Source organism: Silene latifolia, chromosome X (assembly GCF_048544455.1).
Source record: "Silene latifolia isolate original U9 population chromosome X, ASM4854445v1, whole genome shotgun sequence".
Classification (NCBI taxonomy): domain Eukaryota; kingdom Viridiplantae; phylum Streptophyta; class Magnoliopsida; order Caryophyllales; family Caryophyllaceae; genus Silene; species Silene latifolia.
The window spans coordinates 335,345,686-335,361,669 of NC_133537.1; the positions used below are offsets into that span (position 1 = coordinate 335,345,686).

General features: G+C 38.0%; 1 protein-coding gene across 1 annotated transcript; it reads left to right on the top strand.

Annotated features, from left to right (window-relative positions):
* Positions 1–13,127: 13,127 nt before the first annotated feature.
* On the top strand, positions 13,128–14,489 carry LOC141620941 (F-box protein At3g07870-like). Its single transcript, XM_074437682.1, has one exon. It carries the CDS (start codon positions 13,128–13,130, stop codon positions 14,487–14,489), a length of 1,362 nt encoding a protein of 453 aa, XP_074293783.1.
* The last annotated feature ends 1,495 nt before the right edge of the window (positions 14,490–15,984 follow it).

Below are 15,984 nucleotides of genomic sequence, written 5' to 3' on the forward strand. Positions count from 1 at the left end.
GTCGTTTTGTCGAGTCTAAAATGAACCGATGTCTAAATCAAACCGTGAGTCGAACCCCTGGTTAGTCAATCTCAAGTCGAGTCTTTGTTTGAGTCAAGTTGGGGTCGTGTCCTTAAGTGTGCAGGGGCTCTTACTTTAAATTTTGACTTAGTACGGGGTTTTCTTGTAGAAAGGCCGCCAAAAACCCGATGTCAAGCAATGGAAGATGCTGTTAACAAGCTTACTGAGGCCGTGAACCTCATGATGACTAGAATGGAAGCAATCGAATCCAAGCTAGGTGAAGACTCCGCTTCATCTACCCCACCTCTGACTGATCTGGAGAAACGGTTCAAGTTCATTGAGGACCGTTTGAAGCTCTCCCAGGGGAAGAACATCCACTATGAGAATGCTAGGGCCTATGCCCCGGTTCAGGACAAATTGCCCACGAACATGGTACTCACTGACATCCCAAAGTTCAAGGGCACTGAAGATCCAGTCCACCATGTTAAGGCCTATAAAGGGTACTTAGCACTGAAGGGAGTACCTGCTGATATGCTCTCTGAAATCTTCGCCCAATCTCTGGGTGAACACCCAAAGGCGTGGTTCTATAATCTGGACCTCAAGAACTTCCCCACTTTCGAAGATATTACAGTGGAGTTCTGTAAGCACTATGCTGACAATGTCGAGATCCAAACCAACATAAGAACATTGGAGGTGATGACACAGAAAGACAAAGAAGGCTTTACTGAATTCCTCGCAAGGTGGCGCGCTGAAAGCGTGAAATTAGCCAAGAAGCCTGACGAAGTTGTAATGGTAGATAAGTTCGTAAAGAATCTACGACCTGTTTACCGTAATGCTCTGAAATACCAGAATTTTGGTTCTTTCAAAGAATTGATAAGGATCGGGATAAAGGTAGAAGATGATGTCAGAATGGCAGAAGCTGAAAAGCCAAAGGGATACCTAGGGGCCTCATCGTCTAAGGGCAAGGCCCCAGCAACGGCCCATATTGATGAAGCCATCAATCTCTTAGAAGGGCAATCGAAGAAGTCACAGCGCCAAACACCTAGGGTATTCACCGATATCGGATGCACTTATACATACGCTCTCCAAAGGCTCATAGCCCAAGGAAAGCTGAAGCCTATTGGTCCAACTCCGGATCCACCTGCTGAACAACAAGGTAAATGGTATAAACCAAATGCCTACTGTGCCTTTCATCAAGGGAAAGGCCATGATACTGAAAGGTGCTATCGACTGAAGCACGAAATTCAAGACATGATTGAGAACGGAATGCTCCCAATCCCGGCCATAAAGCCCAACAACGTCACCAATCCATTTGGCGATCACGCCAACTTTGTTTCTGTCGAAGACAATGTCGATTATTCCCATCTTATCCGCCCATGTCACTTGAAAGGGGTGTTTATCGAGCAAATATTTGCGGATTGCTTTGAACTCCTTCCAAACCCGAAGAATGAAATTCATGATGAGAGTCTTGCTATAGAATGTTCTCCTCTCATTAACGAAGTTAATAAAGGACAATTCGATTCACCAACCTTCATCACTGGCGTAGATCCTCAGAGGACTACCTCAGGATGGAGGCAGACCATCAAAGGGATCAAGGACCAGAGCCGAGCATCTAAGCTGACAGATGAACAAGAGAAAGCTCAAGACCGGATTTGAAAATTATGAGTCGGGATCTGTTTTCTTATCTTAGTCAAGTCGAGTCTAGGACTTTCTTTTTTTGATTTTGAGTCGTTTGTTCCGCGATGACCTAGGATGTGTCCTAGGAATCGTTCCTTCGAGTCTGTTAAGCTTTTGCCATTCCAATAAAAAGTTGTAGTTTCGTTTCAAAATATGTCTTGTTTTCAATCCTCAATCATTCTGAAAGTATGATAAAATGCACAACACACTCAAAGGCATCCCTGGGGTAGAAATATGTCCCGTTTCAAAATGTAAGGTACAATAGGATTCCGTGTTTGATTCCTTTACCTATTCCATGTCTGGCGGTAGAAAACCTCCATCAGAACCAGTGCTTATGACAAGCCTTTGGATGATTCTATGACAAACCCGGACTCGCTCCTTGTTTCCCTTATCGATGACGGAAGGCAAGCCTTTTCCCCAACAAAATCATCCCATCTCGAAGAGAGAAGATATCAATCCGTTCTAACAAGAAATTGTTAGTTCTTACCCAAATTAGTTGGCGAAGCCCAGTTTTCAAGGTGTATCCATTTATGACTAAGAGAATGAGTAGAAGACCATTTTCAAAAAGCAAAAGGAAAAAATGAAAAAAGAAAAAGAGAAAAAGAAAAATGAAAATGAAAAAAGAAAAGTGATGAAAGAAAAAGAAAAAAGGAAAAAAGATGTTGAAGTTACTGCCCGCTTTTGGTTGAATGTTGAAGTTACGGAAGCCAGAAGTCAAGTCAAGTGCCCATAGTTGAAGTTCAATAGGCGAAGCCCAAAAGCTTAAGTAGTAACCTCTTTACCCCTAAGTCCTTCCTGAGACAGTTACAAGGGTATAGTCGGGAATTTTGAGAATCATTCCGCTTGTGTTGTTACACCCAACCTTTGGGGTCCAGACATGGAAATTTGAACCCACATCTTTTTTCAACCCATTTGCACTCGTGGTTCATCAAACCTGAGACACCATTTCCAACCACGTTACAAGCCATAGCCCTTGGCCTTAGCACCATAAAATGAACCTTCAGAACGACGGTCCACTATTCGAACCTATTATTACCAAGCTCCACATCCCAAAAGATCCAAGCCTTTTACACCTAACTCCAGACACGGGATTTAACGGTACCTTACAGGCTAGAATGGGATACGACATGATACCTTAGGTGAAACCTTAGAGTGTGTACACACAATCAAAATGCCATGTTTATGCACCATGATCGAACTACGTCGGATTTGATTTCGCTCCACGCGAATACGTAGGCAGTCCTTCAGAATAAGGGATTCAATCCATCCATCATCCAAGTTGTCATCTTGTCGGTTTCTTACGGGTCTTAACCAAGTCCAAATGAAGCCACCTTTGTTTGAGTCGGTCTTAGCACTCGATGTAGGCTAGGATAAGGATATAGGTTCAGATGAATAGTATCAAGTCTCAGAATGAGCTTTATCTAGCGGTTTAGGCAAAGATGCCGAGTCATATAGATGTAGGTTTGTGTTGGGAACAGAAAATATGAAAAACCCGCTGAAAAGAAAGAATGCGTGGAAGAAAAATAATAAAAGCCCGCTGAAAAGAAAGAAGGCGGTGGCAAGAAATGATGAAAACCCGCTGAAAAGAAAGAAGGCGAGGAGAAGAGTGACAGAATGTTCCCAACAAGAGTGATGTGTGATGTCTAAGTGTTCTCATAAAATGAGTCCGTGTTTAGTGTCTGAGCGAAGCCAACGTTGTTGCTCCGTGAGTTTAATCCACCTTGTCAATGTCAAGTGATCTTGATTCCCATGTGCCCTTGGGAGCACGCCCATGCCATACGATATCTCTATCTCAAGTCCGATGGCCTTGTGATTCCAATTTGCCATCTTTTGGCGCCGGAATGGCCAATTTACATTTCTACCCCCAACAAGTCAATAATTGAATTAAAACCCGTGCACACTTACGGTTTTATTTTCCTTTTTTGTTTTACGGTAGCGGGCTACGCCCACGTTGTTTACGGGTCATACAAAGTGTCTGAGTCGTATTTCATGCTCACCTATCAAGGTTCGATTTCAAAAAAAATAATTTCAAAAGTTCAATTTCAAAAGTTCAAAATTCCGAAATTTCAAAAACTTTTTGGGTCGACGACCCAGCATCCAAGTGATTCATTTCAAATTCAAAATCTGGGTCGATAGCCCAATTATTCAAAATTTTCAGCATGTTCAAATTTCGGGTCGATGACCCAGTCTTTCAAACTCAAATTTCGGGTCGATGACCCAATATTCCAAGTGATGTCAAATTCAAACTTCGGGTCGATGGCCCAGTTTTTTCAAAATTTTCAAGTTCAATTTTCGAGTCGATGACCCAATCTTTCAAATAATCTAATTTTAGGATCGATGATCCAAATGTGCTTATGTGATGATTATTGCTAGTACGTTTTTGTGCTTCAAATGTAGCAGGATATGCTTTAACTGGGGGCTCTAAAGTCTTCGACTTTAGAGCCATTACAAATCAGGGCTCGGCCGTTGGCTTCAGAGACCATTATCAAGATGTAAAGGATGATATCTACCCAGAATTCAATTCAATACAAGAGTATGAAATGGAAGAATTCCGCAGCTGAAAGCAAATGATGAAAGCGGCGGCAACCTCCTTGGAAAGTCCCGTCCCAGTCGGACAAGCGCCAAAGAGATGATAAATTTTGGGCCAATGTCGGCAGATGATGAGTTTTGGACAAACGCCACAGATGATAAACTTTGGGCAAGTGTCGGCGATTCTTGCCGAACTACGACGCGGGTTTGATTCCGTCAGAAACGGATACGTAGGCGCCTAAGGATAAGGCTCAACCCACCATTTATGCAATTTATGGGTCGATGACCGACGATGATAATTTGACACAACAGAAGCAAGAGTCAATCCTCAACGAAGTTTCGGTATGATCTCTTCTTATGGTCAAGCGAGCTTATATACGCAAGTCTAATGGACTATAAACGACCCGAAGAATCCTCGGTCGAAAGGGACTGGGGGTATACTTTGACTTTCGCCTTGTCCAAGCCTCAGTCAAAGTGGGGGCTCTGTAGATACCCGTATCCGTCGATATTGGAATTTATAGAGAACCCGACAAACACCCGATGATGATAGGACACATGTATTCTTTAGTTGTCATTGTCATTATTTGGAGCTCGTTTTACGAGGTAGAATGGGCATCGTCGATGAAGTATTTTATTAATTTAAATGATATTTAAATTAACGTTTTTTAGTGAATTCATTCTGTTAATTTAAATGATATTTAAATTAATGTCTTTGGTAGGTTCATTTTGTTATTTTAAATGATATTTAAGTTAATGTTTTTTAGTAAGTTCATTTTATTAATTTAAATGATATTTAAATTAAAGCTTTGTTTTGAATTTATTTTCCTTAAGTTTATTTTATTGAAAATAAAATAAATATTTGATTTGAAAAATCATTTTATGAGCATATTTGATTTGAAAGGTCATTTATTTTAATGGATTAATTGATTTGAAAAATCGTTTTTAAAAGCGAGGAACTCGTTTTGCATCGTGTGTTTTGAGCTCAATTTTTAGCTCGATTTTTAAGCCCGTTTCCTTTGCGAATTGGCACGAATCTCGAGTACACTAACCCACCTATACCAACACCCATCAACCCATGTTCGAACCCCCTCACAAGCAGCCCAAAATCTCGTTCAAAACCAACCCCAAGCAGCCCGCATAAAACCGAACAGCTCCCCTGTTTTGCGAGCCAATTCCCGAGCCCAAACCCGCTTCAAACACTACCAAAACCCGTACCCATTAACCCTAACCCATACCCTAGTATCCTACCCATATTATCCTAGCTTAATCACCAAGAAATCCCCCAAAACGAACCCTAGAAACCCCTCCCAAAACCGATGGACAGCAGCTATGTTCATTGAGCCCGATTTGCCTCTCCTCCCTTAAACCCTATTTTAAACCCTTATAAATACCACCCCTTCACCATACATTCATTCCTCTAAGTTCTCCATACATCCAAACATCACCCATAAGCTTTAAACCTCAGAAACAAACCCTAAACATCCTCCAAAAACCCTAAACAAAACCGACACACAAACTGAAACTGTTTGTGTGTCTCCTTCGAAAACTCTTTCGTTCCTCCATCAAAACACCATAAAAATTCGAGTTTCTTGTTCCTAATTAACCATAGAACATCCATACACACATTAGATAAAGAATTACGAGCCAAATTGCCCGTGAGAGTACACGAAATCCCTCGAAAAACAGAGTGAAATAACACTCTGTTTTCGCGGTTTTTCCTTGTCTGTCCAGTTCTGTTTGTGCTCGTTTTTCGTGCCCAATAACCCAAAACGAGCAGGGGTTGCTTTAAGATCCTTGTTCTCCTCTCTTTCTAGTTTCCAAAACATCTTTCGGATCGAATTTTCGTCGTGAAACGAGGGAGATATCACTGTTTTAAAATTGCTGTCCAGAAACTTTCCAAAACGCGCGTGTGCTTTGTTCTTCGTCGACGACGGCCTCTCGAGATAAAATCTACCTTCGATTACGACCCAAGATGGTGTCAACGATACATGTAGGTTGAGGGTGCATCAAATCCCCTTCTCTTTCCTTTTTTATTTCGTTTCTTTATGCTTTTTTTATAGCTTGTTTTTTGTTTGTTTTTTCGTTTTGTTTACCGTTTGTTTTTAATTTAACTTTGAAACTAGTTAGTCCGAGTATGAGTTAAAGTACCACCATGAACACCCGCGTTGACTTGAGATGGGAAAAGAAACCGCTCCTTCTGTCGGTCGTACACCCCCGTCTCATTTACATATCCTCGTGTTCAAGGTAGGGCATAAATAAAACAAGTTATCTAACCTCGATCTTCGCTTTCGACCCTCTTACTGTTTCGGCCAAATCGATGGACCTTAGGACCCGTTGCATGTTAGTTTAACTTCTGATTGTTAACCTATGACGTAATTAGATGACTTTAAGTCAATTTAATAATCTAATTAGACACTTTAGGTGGCTTCGACGTAATTTATAAAATCAACTAACGATTTCTGTAAATAATTGAATGCATCTATCTCTTTCACCTAATTTCTCGCTAGTATAAGAGTGCGTGATTAGCACCTTCTTATTGACACTCGATGAGTTAATTTAATTAGCGAATTTGACCTAAATAGACCCTTTAGGCCGTGTAGAATGCACCCTTGCGCGACAATCAATCGACATCGTGTTTTTACTCGTTTTCTAACTTGTTTTCGATCCCTTTTCGCAATCATTCGATCTAATCAATGAATCTAACTTAGGAACTAGGTTAACCTTATCTTGGCCGTTGGTTAGGGCCGTGTGGTGGCCATTTTCTGTACCTTTCTCGTTTTGTTTTATGCCGTTTGTTTTCTCGTTGTTTCATTGTTTGTAATTTATTGTTGGTTTATCGAGTTGTAATATTTCAAGTTTGTTTTCTTTTATCGAGTCAAATGATTTCTAAAAACCTTAGTCTTGTTTGATTAGACGGTTGTTCCCAATGCTTGTAGAGGCGTAGTAAACCGCGTGTTGTCTAAAGCAACATGGCCCGGTTTATGCTAATGCATGCTTTGGTGCGTAGCCCTATGTCTAATTCGATGAGATTAAGCGCGAGCACGCAATACGAGGATGACCCAAGGACCGTGGGTCATGTGAGCCGTGGGCCACCCTCATGTGCACGGTTTTCAAGGCCAATTGGCCGTGTGTTTTGTGTCGTGTATTGTTTCGTTTGTAGCAATTGTAATTAGATCGAGTTGTAATTTATTTATTGTTGTGTCGGCATGAAATGCCTGGTTTGTAATAGGTAGATCCCAACGGCTCCCCCATTCCCCCTTAAGCCTTGTTTGCTTTGTTTGTATGTTGTTTAGATTAATCAACCCACATGCTAAATTACAACTTTGACAAAGTTAGTTTAGTTGCATCTAAAACGACATATAAATTGTTGTCACATGATAGGGTTAAAACAACGTTTGCATTACATACATCGCAGTAGCTATGACCTTGTTTGAAATCCGACACTTGACTTAGTAGAGGCCGTTATTGACGGGCGGGGTTGGGTGTCCTTATGGGCTTCCCAACACGTACCCTCACCCCTTACTCAAGATCTATGGTTTGTGGATCCGTCTAAATACCATTGGATTACGAGAGTCATTCAAATCGAGTGATATAGGGTACAAGTCTTTATCTTTAATCACTCGTAGTCGATTGGCTTTATGCTTTTCGATGAAAGGTGTAAAGTTGACTTGAACGGTTCCAAGTTCCCAAAAAACTTGGTGGCGACTCTAATTTGTCTTAATTCGATTCGAAAGAACCTCGAGTCGATTATGCCGGGTGTGGATCCCGCGGACGCAGTTCCCGAGGGCCTTGTCCACAACAAGCCACGGGTGGTAACTAATAACTGCTCTGGAAATTACACCCGGAACATGGATGATAAAGAGTTTTGGGTTTATGATATCAACAAAGGCAATCCTAAGGAAATGAAGTCGCGGTATATAAATTTTGATTTCGCAATTGTATGTAAGCCAACGTTAATTTCACCACCCGAACCTTTTGTCGAAATTAGTGATGAGACCGAAGATGAATACGAATATGAATATGGCTACGGATATAGATACAGATACGGATACGGATACTACTCCGACTACTACTACGACCACAATGATGACTACACTTACTATGGTCTGCATGTAAATGAGGTCGAATATGATGATTATGTTAACGAGCTTTATGCTAAGTGGACTCGATTAATGTCAAGGATGGGAAGAAAACACTGCATTACGGTATGTAAATAATAACGTCTGATGTATTTTTGGTATTATTTTTCAAGAAATAAATAAATGTTGTTGGATCTATAATATTCGATCCTGGATAGTGTCATAGTGACAGGGCGTCACCCGGTGACGTTCAAATTGGGTGTCACATGCATTCTTAATTAAAGATGTTTCACTCACTCCATGTGAGAGGGTGACGCCCAAATTGGGTGTCACCCTACGGCGCCCTTTCATTTTCTTTTAAACAAACCTGATTCCCTTGCCAAGTACCAAGTTCTCGCGAGGCAGTTATACACTTATACCACATATAATACTAGTTTTCAAATCATACCATATTTAATTTGAAAATTAAATCATTAAATATATCGCGAAAAATCCTTTAATATGAGTATAATTTTCATCATATCTATTGAATATTTTAAAATATTAAGTTAGGGGTGTTCATTGGTCCGGGACCGGACCGAACCACTCTCTCTGGACCGAAGACCAAATTAAGGTTAAGAGGTGGACCGAGGACCGGACCATATTAATATTGGTCCGGTCCGGTCTGGACCATAAAAACACCTGGACCGGACCGGACCGGACCAAACTCTCTAGACCGAAGACCAAATAAGGTTTAAGAGGTGGACCGAGAACCGGACCATATTAATATTGGTCCGGTCCGGTCTGGACCATAAAAACACGTGGACCGGACCAAATGGACCAAAGTGGACCAAATATTATTGTCATTGACATGTTTTAGCATATAAAACTAGAACTCGAGAAGTTCGTAATGATCAAAATAAACAACATTATTTTCTTACGACATTTAACTACATAAATACACATCGTATAATACGTGTAAACAAAGTAGAAAATAAAATCAATAATATTACAAATTTAAAAATTCTTTTATTACATAACTTCGGTCCATGGTCCGGTCCGCGGTCTATTCGGGTTGGTCCAGGACCGGACCGAAGACCAAAGTAGGGTAAATAGGTGGACAGTGGACCGGACTAAACAAAATTCAGTCCGGTCTGGTCCGGACCAAATGGTCTGGTCCGGTCCGGTCTTTGGTCCGGACCACTGAGTGAACAGCCCTAATTAAGATGATTCAATTTAAATGACTGTCCTAAAATATTCTTTATTAAATAAAAAAGTGTCGTGAGAAAAGTTAGAAACTCACCTCATTAACCAATTTTCATTATATTAGTTACAGTATCATAAATATTTTTTTAATATATTTAAGTTATAGGAGTAAATGATTTGGGATATACAATTATACAAGGTCAATGTTGTATTACTACTAGAGTGAAATTTTAAAAGATATGTAAGCTGAATAAATATATCGATATAGAAATTTATAGTTTTAGCTTAACGACTTAGGAAATTTTAATTTTAAATAAATTAAATTTTTGATATCGTGGAGTCTAATAGTTATAACTTGAGTGAATTTCCAGGAGACCCGGATTCAAGTATCCCCAAGAGCAAAATCTTGTGGAGCATTCTTGGCCTGAGTTCATGCCTATTAGACTTCGAGCCTGTCACCCTTGCCCTTGGGTGGCTTACCTGCTATACGTGGTTTGCAGGCTATCACATACATCCTAGGGTTTACCAATATGCACCAAAGGTAGCGGATGTGGGTTCCATCGTCACCCAAAAAAAAGGAACTCAAAAACCAATATAAGCTAAGACTCTGTTTGACAAGACATTTCAGTTACCTGATTTGGTCAAAGTAACTTATTTGACCAAAATTTCAGGTACCTTATTTTTTTGTAAGCATTTGGCAAGTAGCTTATTTAACCAAATAACTTACCTGAAATGAAATGCTACGTAGGGTAGCATTTGAGATTTCAGGTACCTGTTTGAGTTGATTTTTCCTTTTTACCCCTTAAATCTATACTATTCAATAATTATCATATCCTTTTACGTCATTTTATCAAAATCAGTTATCTTTTCTGTTAGTTTGCCAAACATTTTTTTATATAATCAGCTACCTTATCAGTTACTAATTTTTAGCTACCTTATCCAGTGGTGGACCCAGGACTCTAAAGCAGGGGGTGCACTTTTTACGGACCCAATTAACCTAAATAGAATTTTACGCAACGAAAATTTGATTTGCACAGTAGACTGTAAAATTCAAAGTACATTCCATACAGATTGAACCAAATTTCAATTAGTTTTAAATAATCTAAAATCTTCAATCATTTTTAGGGTACAAAGTGATAGTAAATCGCATATGAACTTTCGTGGTTCTCAAAAAATTGTATACTTTTGTATTTCTTCATCAATTTTAAATGAAAATAACATACATCACTTATTTGAATTGGTAAAATAATAAGAAATTAGGATTCTTAATTGAATTACCAATTTTCAAATTAGGGCTTATATAGTTGGGGATAGGTGTTGAACTAACAAGTAATTTTCACAATAAAGAACCAAAACAAAAATAATGATAAATGAAATTTATGAAGGAGAACTTGAAATTAACATCCTAGATTACAAAAATAGGAATTGGATCTCGTAATGAGAATTTCAAATCTTCAACTTAGGTGGTTTTTTCAATTTTGTAACTGAACGAGAAAAAATAAAGGGGATGGAAAAAAATTGATATAAAAAAGGACATTATGGAGGTTCGAACCCCTGTGTTGCCGCTGACAGGTCTTTGTTCTTCCGCTGGGGCACGCTTAGTGTTCTTGCCTTTATGACAAACAAATTATATAAATAGTTTATAGGCAGTTTAAAAAAAAAAAGAAAAACAGAAATTGAGGGTGCGCACGTGGGGTGCTGTGCGCACACCCCGGTCCGCCCCTGACCTTATCATCTACTTTTTCAGGTTTCAGTAGCTACTTTTTCAGGTTTCAGTTAGTTTTACCAAACAGACTCTAATCCGACTACTCATAACTGAGAAACTACGTGTTTTGTTTGATTGAAAAAAAAAAAATGACCAAAAACATATCAAAATAAAATAACCCTGTTTGTTATTATCAAAGATGAAACTATCAAAACCTCAAATTGAGCCAACTTTGTACTTCGCTTAACCAAAGTCAATCAAGTAGATAAAACCGGAAATATAAACAAAATAATTTACAAATTATCACGAATGTCTAAATTTTCTGCAAAATATACATGGCGGCTAAAGATGGCATTCAAGGCAAATCGAGTCGGGTCAAAGCAGGTCTTATTTGCACCATCCCAATATACTAAAAGATTAACAAAGCTTAAGTTTTTCCCGCCTAACTTTTGCGCCTAAAACTAACACTAATTTTCGTATAAGCTATTATTAAGAACTAGTTTAGACCCCATGCATTATATGCACGGCATTTAAAGTTTAATATTTTTATAACATTATTTATATAATATTGATACCTTATAATTGTTTACATTTGTTATCATTGTATTTTGCTTGGATAAATAAAAGTTAAAACTGAAGATTATTTAAGAGAATTGAGTAATAGGTTGAAATATATTCTAATGAAAATATTTTTATAGTATAACTAATGAGTTTCAAGTTATATTTTTTTTTTCAATTTTCTGTCACGAAAGTAATAACAACTATCATTTTATACAGGGTCAACTCATATCTAATAATACGATCAATAAAAAATTTAGTAATTTATAATTTTATATCAATTTTTTTATATTAATTAAAATAATATAGTTTAGAGTTTAGTGAAAATAATCTAATTTGATGAAAAGATTAATTTTAATGAAAATGTAATAGATGAATTAAATTGTAATGGTTAATTTTCTTATTTAGTAAATGTACATAATTATCATTAGTTTCCTTTTTTGAGAATATGCCTTTTGGCGGGAAAATAACTGAGTTCACCTATTCATTTAGTAAATAGGGGATGCTTTATGGAGTAAAATATTGAGTAAATTTGTTGGAAAAAATCAATCTAAAATTCAATATTTAAACAAGAATAAATACTAATTTAATATGTACTCCCTCCTATTCCAGATAACCGTCCCATTTTGAATATGGCACAAGAATTAAGAAAGTGAGTTTAGACCACACAAAACGGACAATGGGACAGTTATGTGAATAAACGGAAATGGAATTGAATTTGGACCACACAACACATACCAAAAATGAACAATGGGACATTATTGTGAATATACAGAAATGGACAATGGGACGGTTATCTGGAATAAGAGGGAGTATGTTTTATATAATAATCTAAAAATTCCTATTCGCTATATAAAACATTGACATAATGGTGTGAGGCCCTTAATGAATGAGTACACATCAAAGAAATAAAGATAGGCCCGGGTACTCATATTGTCCTAGCTCTAGTACCATAACCTCGAAGCGAAACAATTGATCGACTTCAGGCTTTCTTTTTTATTTGAACTCGTTATATAACGGTTCTATATAACTGAGATTTTTAGAACTCGTCTCTTATTAAATCCGTCCTACACTCTAACTGACCTTGGAGCGCAAGGAACTGAAAATACTATATAAGCTCAGATCAGAACCCTAAAACCCTAACACTAATTCTCATACGAGAGACACTTTGATTTTTTATTTTATTTTATTGCTCAAAACTTAAAAAAACCTTCCTGCAAAACACAGTTGATTTTATTTATCACACGAAAATGCCAGGGAGGCGGCGGACATACAAAGGAAAACAACGGCGAAGGCGATATGAGACGTTAATTGAATCAACAATTAATCCTCCATTGCCGTATCTTCCCGAAAATATCATCGAAGATATATTACGTAAATTACCTTGTAAGGCCATGGCACGATCCAAATCAGTTTGCAAGACATGGAATTCAATAACATCGTCTACCAGATTCATGGATTATTACCATAAAAATATTCGTCAAGTCGAAGGTAATCTTTTAATATTTTTCAAAGACGAGTATAATTATAATTATATATTTGGTAGTAAAACTAATTTCTACACCTTAAGCCCTCGTAATGGTAATACTATAGTCGGTACTGCCCCGTTGGACTATTATACTCGAAAACGTGGTAAAATGCCGCTTGTAACATTTTTGGGGTCTTGTAATGGTTTGGTGGCGATATTGTGTGATAGGAAGTTGATATTGTGGAACCCTTTAACTAATGAACAGTCATCAGTTCGAGTCAGAATAGGTTGGGCACGTACTATTAGAAGTGAGTCTCGTCAGTGTTTATTTGGGTTGTGTTACAATAGTAGTAAGGATGAGTACGTTATGGTGGTTAGGTTCGAGTATGGCAGGTTCGTTAAGGTTTACTTGTACAATTTTAATTACTGCCAGGAAAGACAAAATGATAACCGATTATTGGCTGAATTCCGATTATTGGATAGGAAGTTATTCCAAGGCGACATAGGAAAGATTCTTTGTGGTTTACCTCATTGGGTTATCCAATACCGCGATTCTATAGATCCGATTGTGAAAACGGGTATTGTTTACTTTGATTTGAATGAAGTGAAGTTTAAGAAAATAGCACAACCAGATTGGAGTGACGATAAAACAATGCTCGGTTTAGCGACATTAGATGGAGAAAATCAAGTTGGTTGTGTTCTACATGATATCGCTTGTGCAAATTTAGAGGTTTGGGTGATGAAAGAGTACGGAAATTCAGAATCGTGGAGTAACATGTTCACGTTTCCGCGCATTAATATGGTTGACAATGGTAGATCGATAAGGTATATGAATGTCCTGGGATTTATGCCGAATGGGGAATTAATTATTAATTTGAATGATAAAGAGTTTTGGGTTTATGATATCCACAAAGGAAATATTAGGGAAATGAAGTCACAATACATAAATTTTGATTTCGCAATTTTATGTGAGCCTACGTTAATTTCACCACCTGAACCTTTTGTTGAATTTGGTGATGAGAGAGTATACAACTACGAATACGACTACTATTACTACGAATACGACTCCGACTATGAATACGAATACGACTACTACTCCGACTATGAATACGAATACGGCTACTACTACTACTACTATGAATACAAATACGACTACTACTACGATTACACTTACTATGGTCTGTATGTAAATGAGGTCGAATATGAAGATTATGTGAACGAGCTTTATGCTAAGTGGAGTCGCTTAAGGTCAAGGATGGGAAGAAAACATTGCATTACTTGTATGTAAATAATAACGTCTGATGTATTTTTGGTCTTAGTTTTCAAGAAATATTCGATCCTTCCATATTGGGTCCTTCCAGTTCGGTCTTAGCCTATTATTGTTTCGCAATTAAACAAACACGAATGAATTAAACTATTAAATTGTTAAAATTAAATTGAATACTAGAGGACAGTCTTACATTACTTGTCAATCTTACGATAATACGATCCGTATATTACCGATTCTTATAAAATGTATGGTTCTCAATTTGTGGTCACCTTAACCGTGAAGGAAGACGATCGATTGGCTTTAGGCTTTTTTTTTTATTGAACTTGTTATATGGACGGTCTTATATAGATATTACTTGTAAGTTGTAAATATATAACTGATCGAAGTTTTTATTTGTGCTCATTTCTTATTGAATCCGTCCCATGCTCATATTGATGTGGTCTTATAGAAGAGTTGCTAAAATGCAAGTAATTAGAAGCAAATAAACATCCTTGAGAAAAAGATGCGGTGTGGTGACAAAGGTGTAGAAATTAGATGATGAAGAGTTATGGGTTTATGATATCCACAACGACAATCATATGGAAATGAAGTTGTGAGTTTCAAAACTCTTAATTGTATGTGAGCCTAGGATTATTTCACCACCCAAACCTATTGTCTAAATTGTTGGTAATAAGAAAAAAGTTGATGACGAAGACGAAGATGTTTACAATGCTACTCGTGTGCATGTAAATGAAGTTCCATATGATATGTATGTGAATGAGCTTTATAAAGAGTGGACTCGCTTAAGGTCAAGGATGGGATTAAAATACTGCATTACTTGTATGTAAATGAAAAGGTGTGATAGAATGGTAGTTGGGTTTTACTGTTTTAGGGTCGGCGCGTCGATGTCATGCTTTAAACGCTTTGACTAGCGAGATTTATGTCATTAGAAATGCAATTGAGTACGCGGTGAAGTCCAAGTGTATATGTAACACTCATCTACCAATGAGTCTTAACAAGACCTTCCCTAGCAGATAAGGCGTTACCACTCGATTGTCTGAGGACAGTAATAATCAAATGTCGATAAAAGAACGATTATATAATATTACAAGTGATATAAACAAAATAAAGGTACATCTCGTGACTACTATCAACTATGTGAAACTATCTCTACCATGACTTATGGTAGACTCGTCCCTTCAAGCACCCAGCTATGATCCAGACATCAACCTGCTAATATCGACTGCTCACCATAGTGGATCACGGCAGACACAACACAAGAAGACAACACAACACAAGGTCAATAACTAAAGGAACATACAAGAACAAACACAACAAGACATAACAATTACACACGTCACCAACTCCAATCACCACACACCTCTGACTGCCCGAAGGTCCAGTCCTGCCACGTTACCAATCGCAACACGTAATCCACACCGCTAGTGGGGGACCGTAGTCGTTCCCACTTATGCCCCGCCCATCTCATTCGAGCGATAACCCATGTTCCTTAATATGCACATTCCCTTCTGTG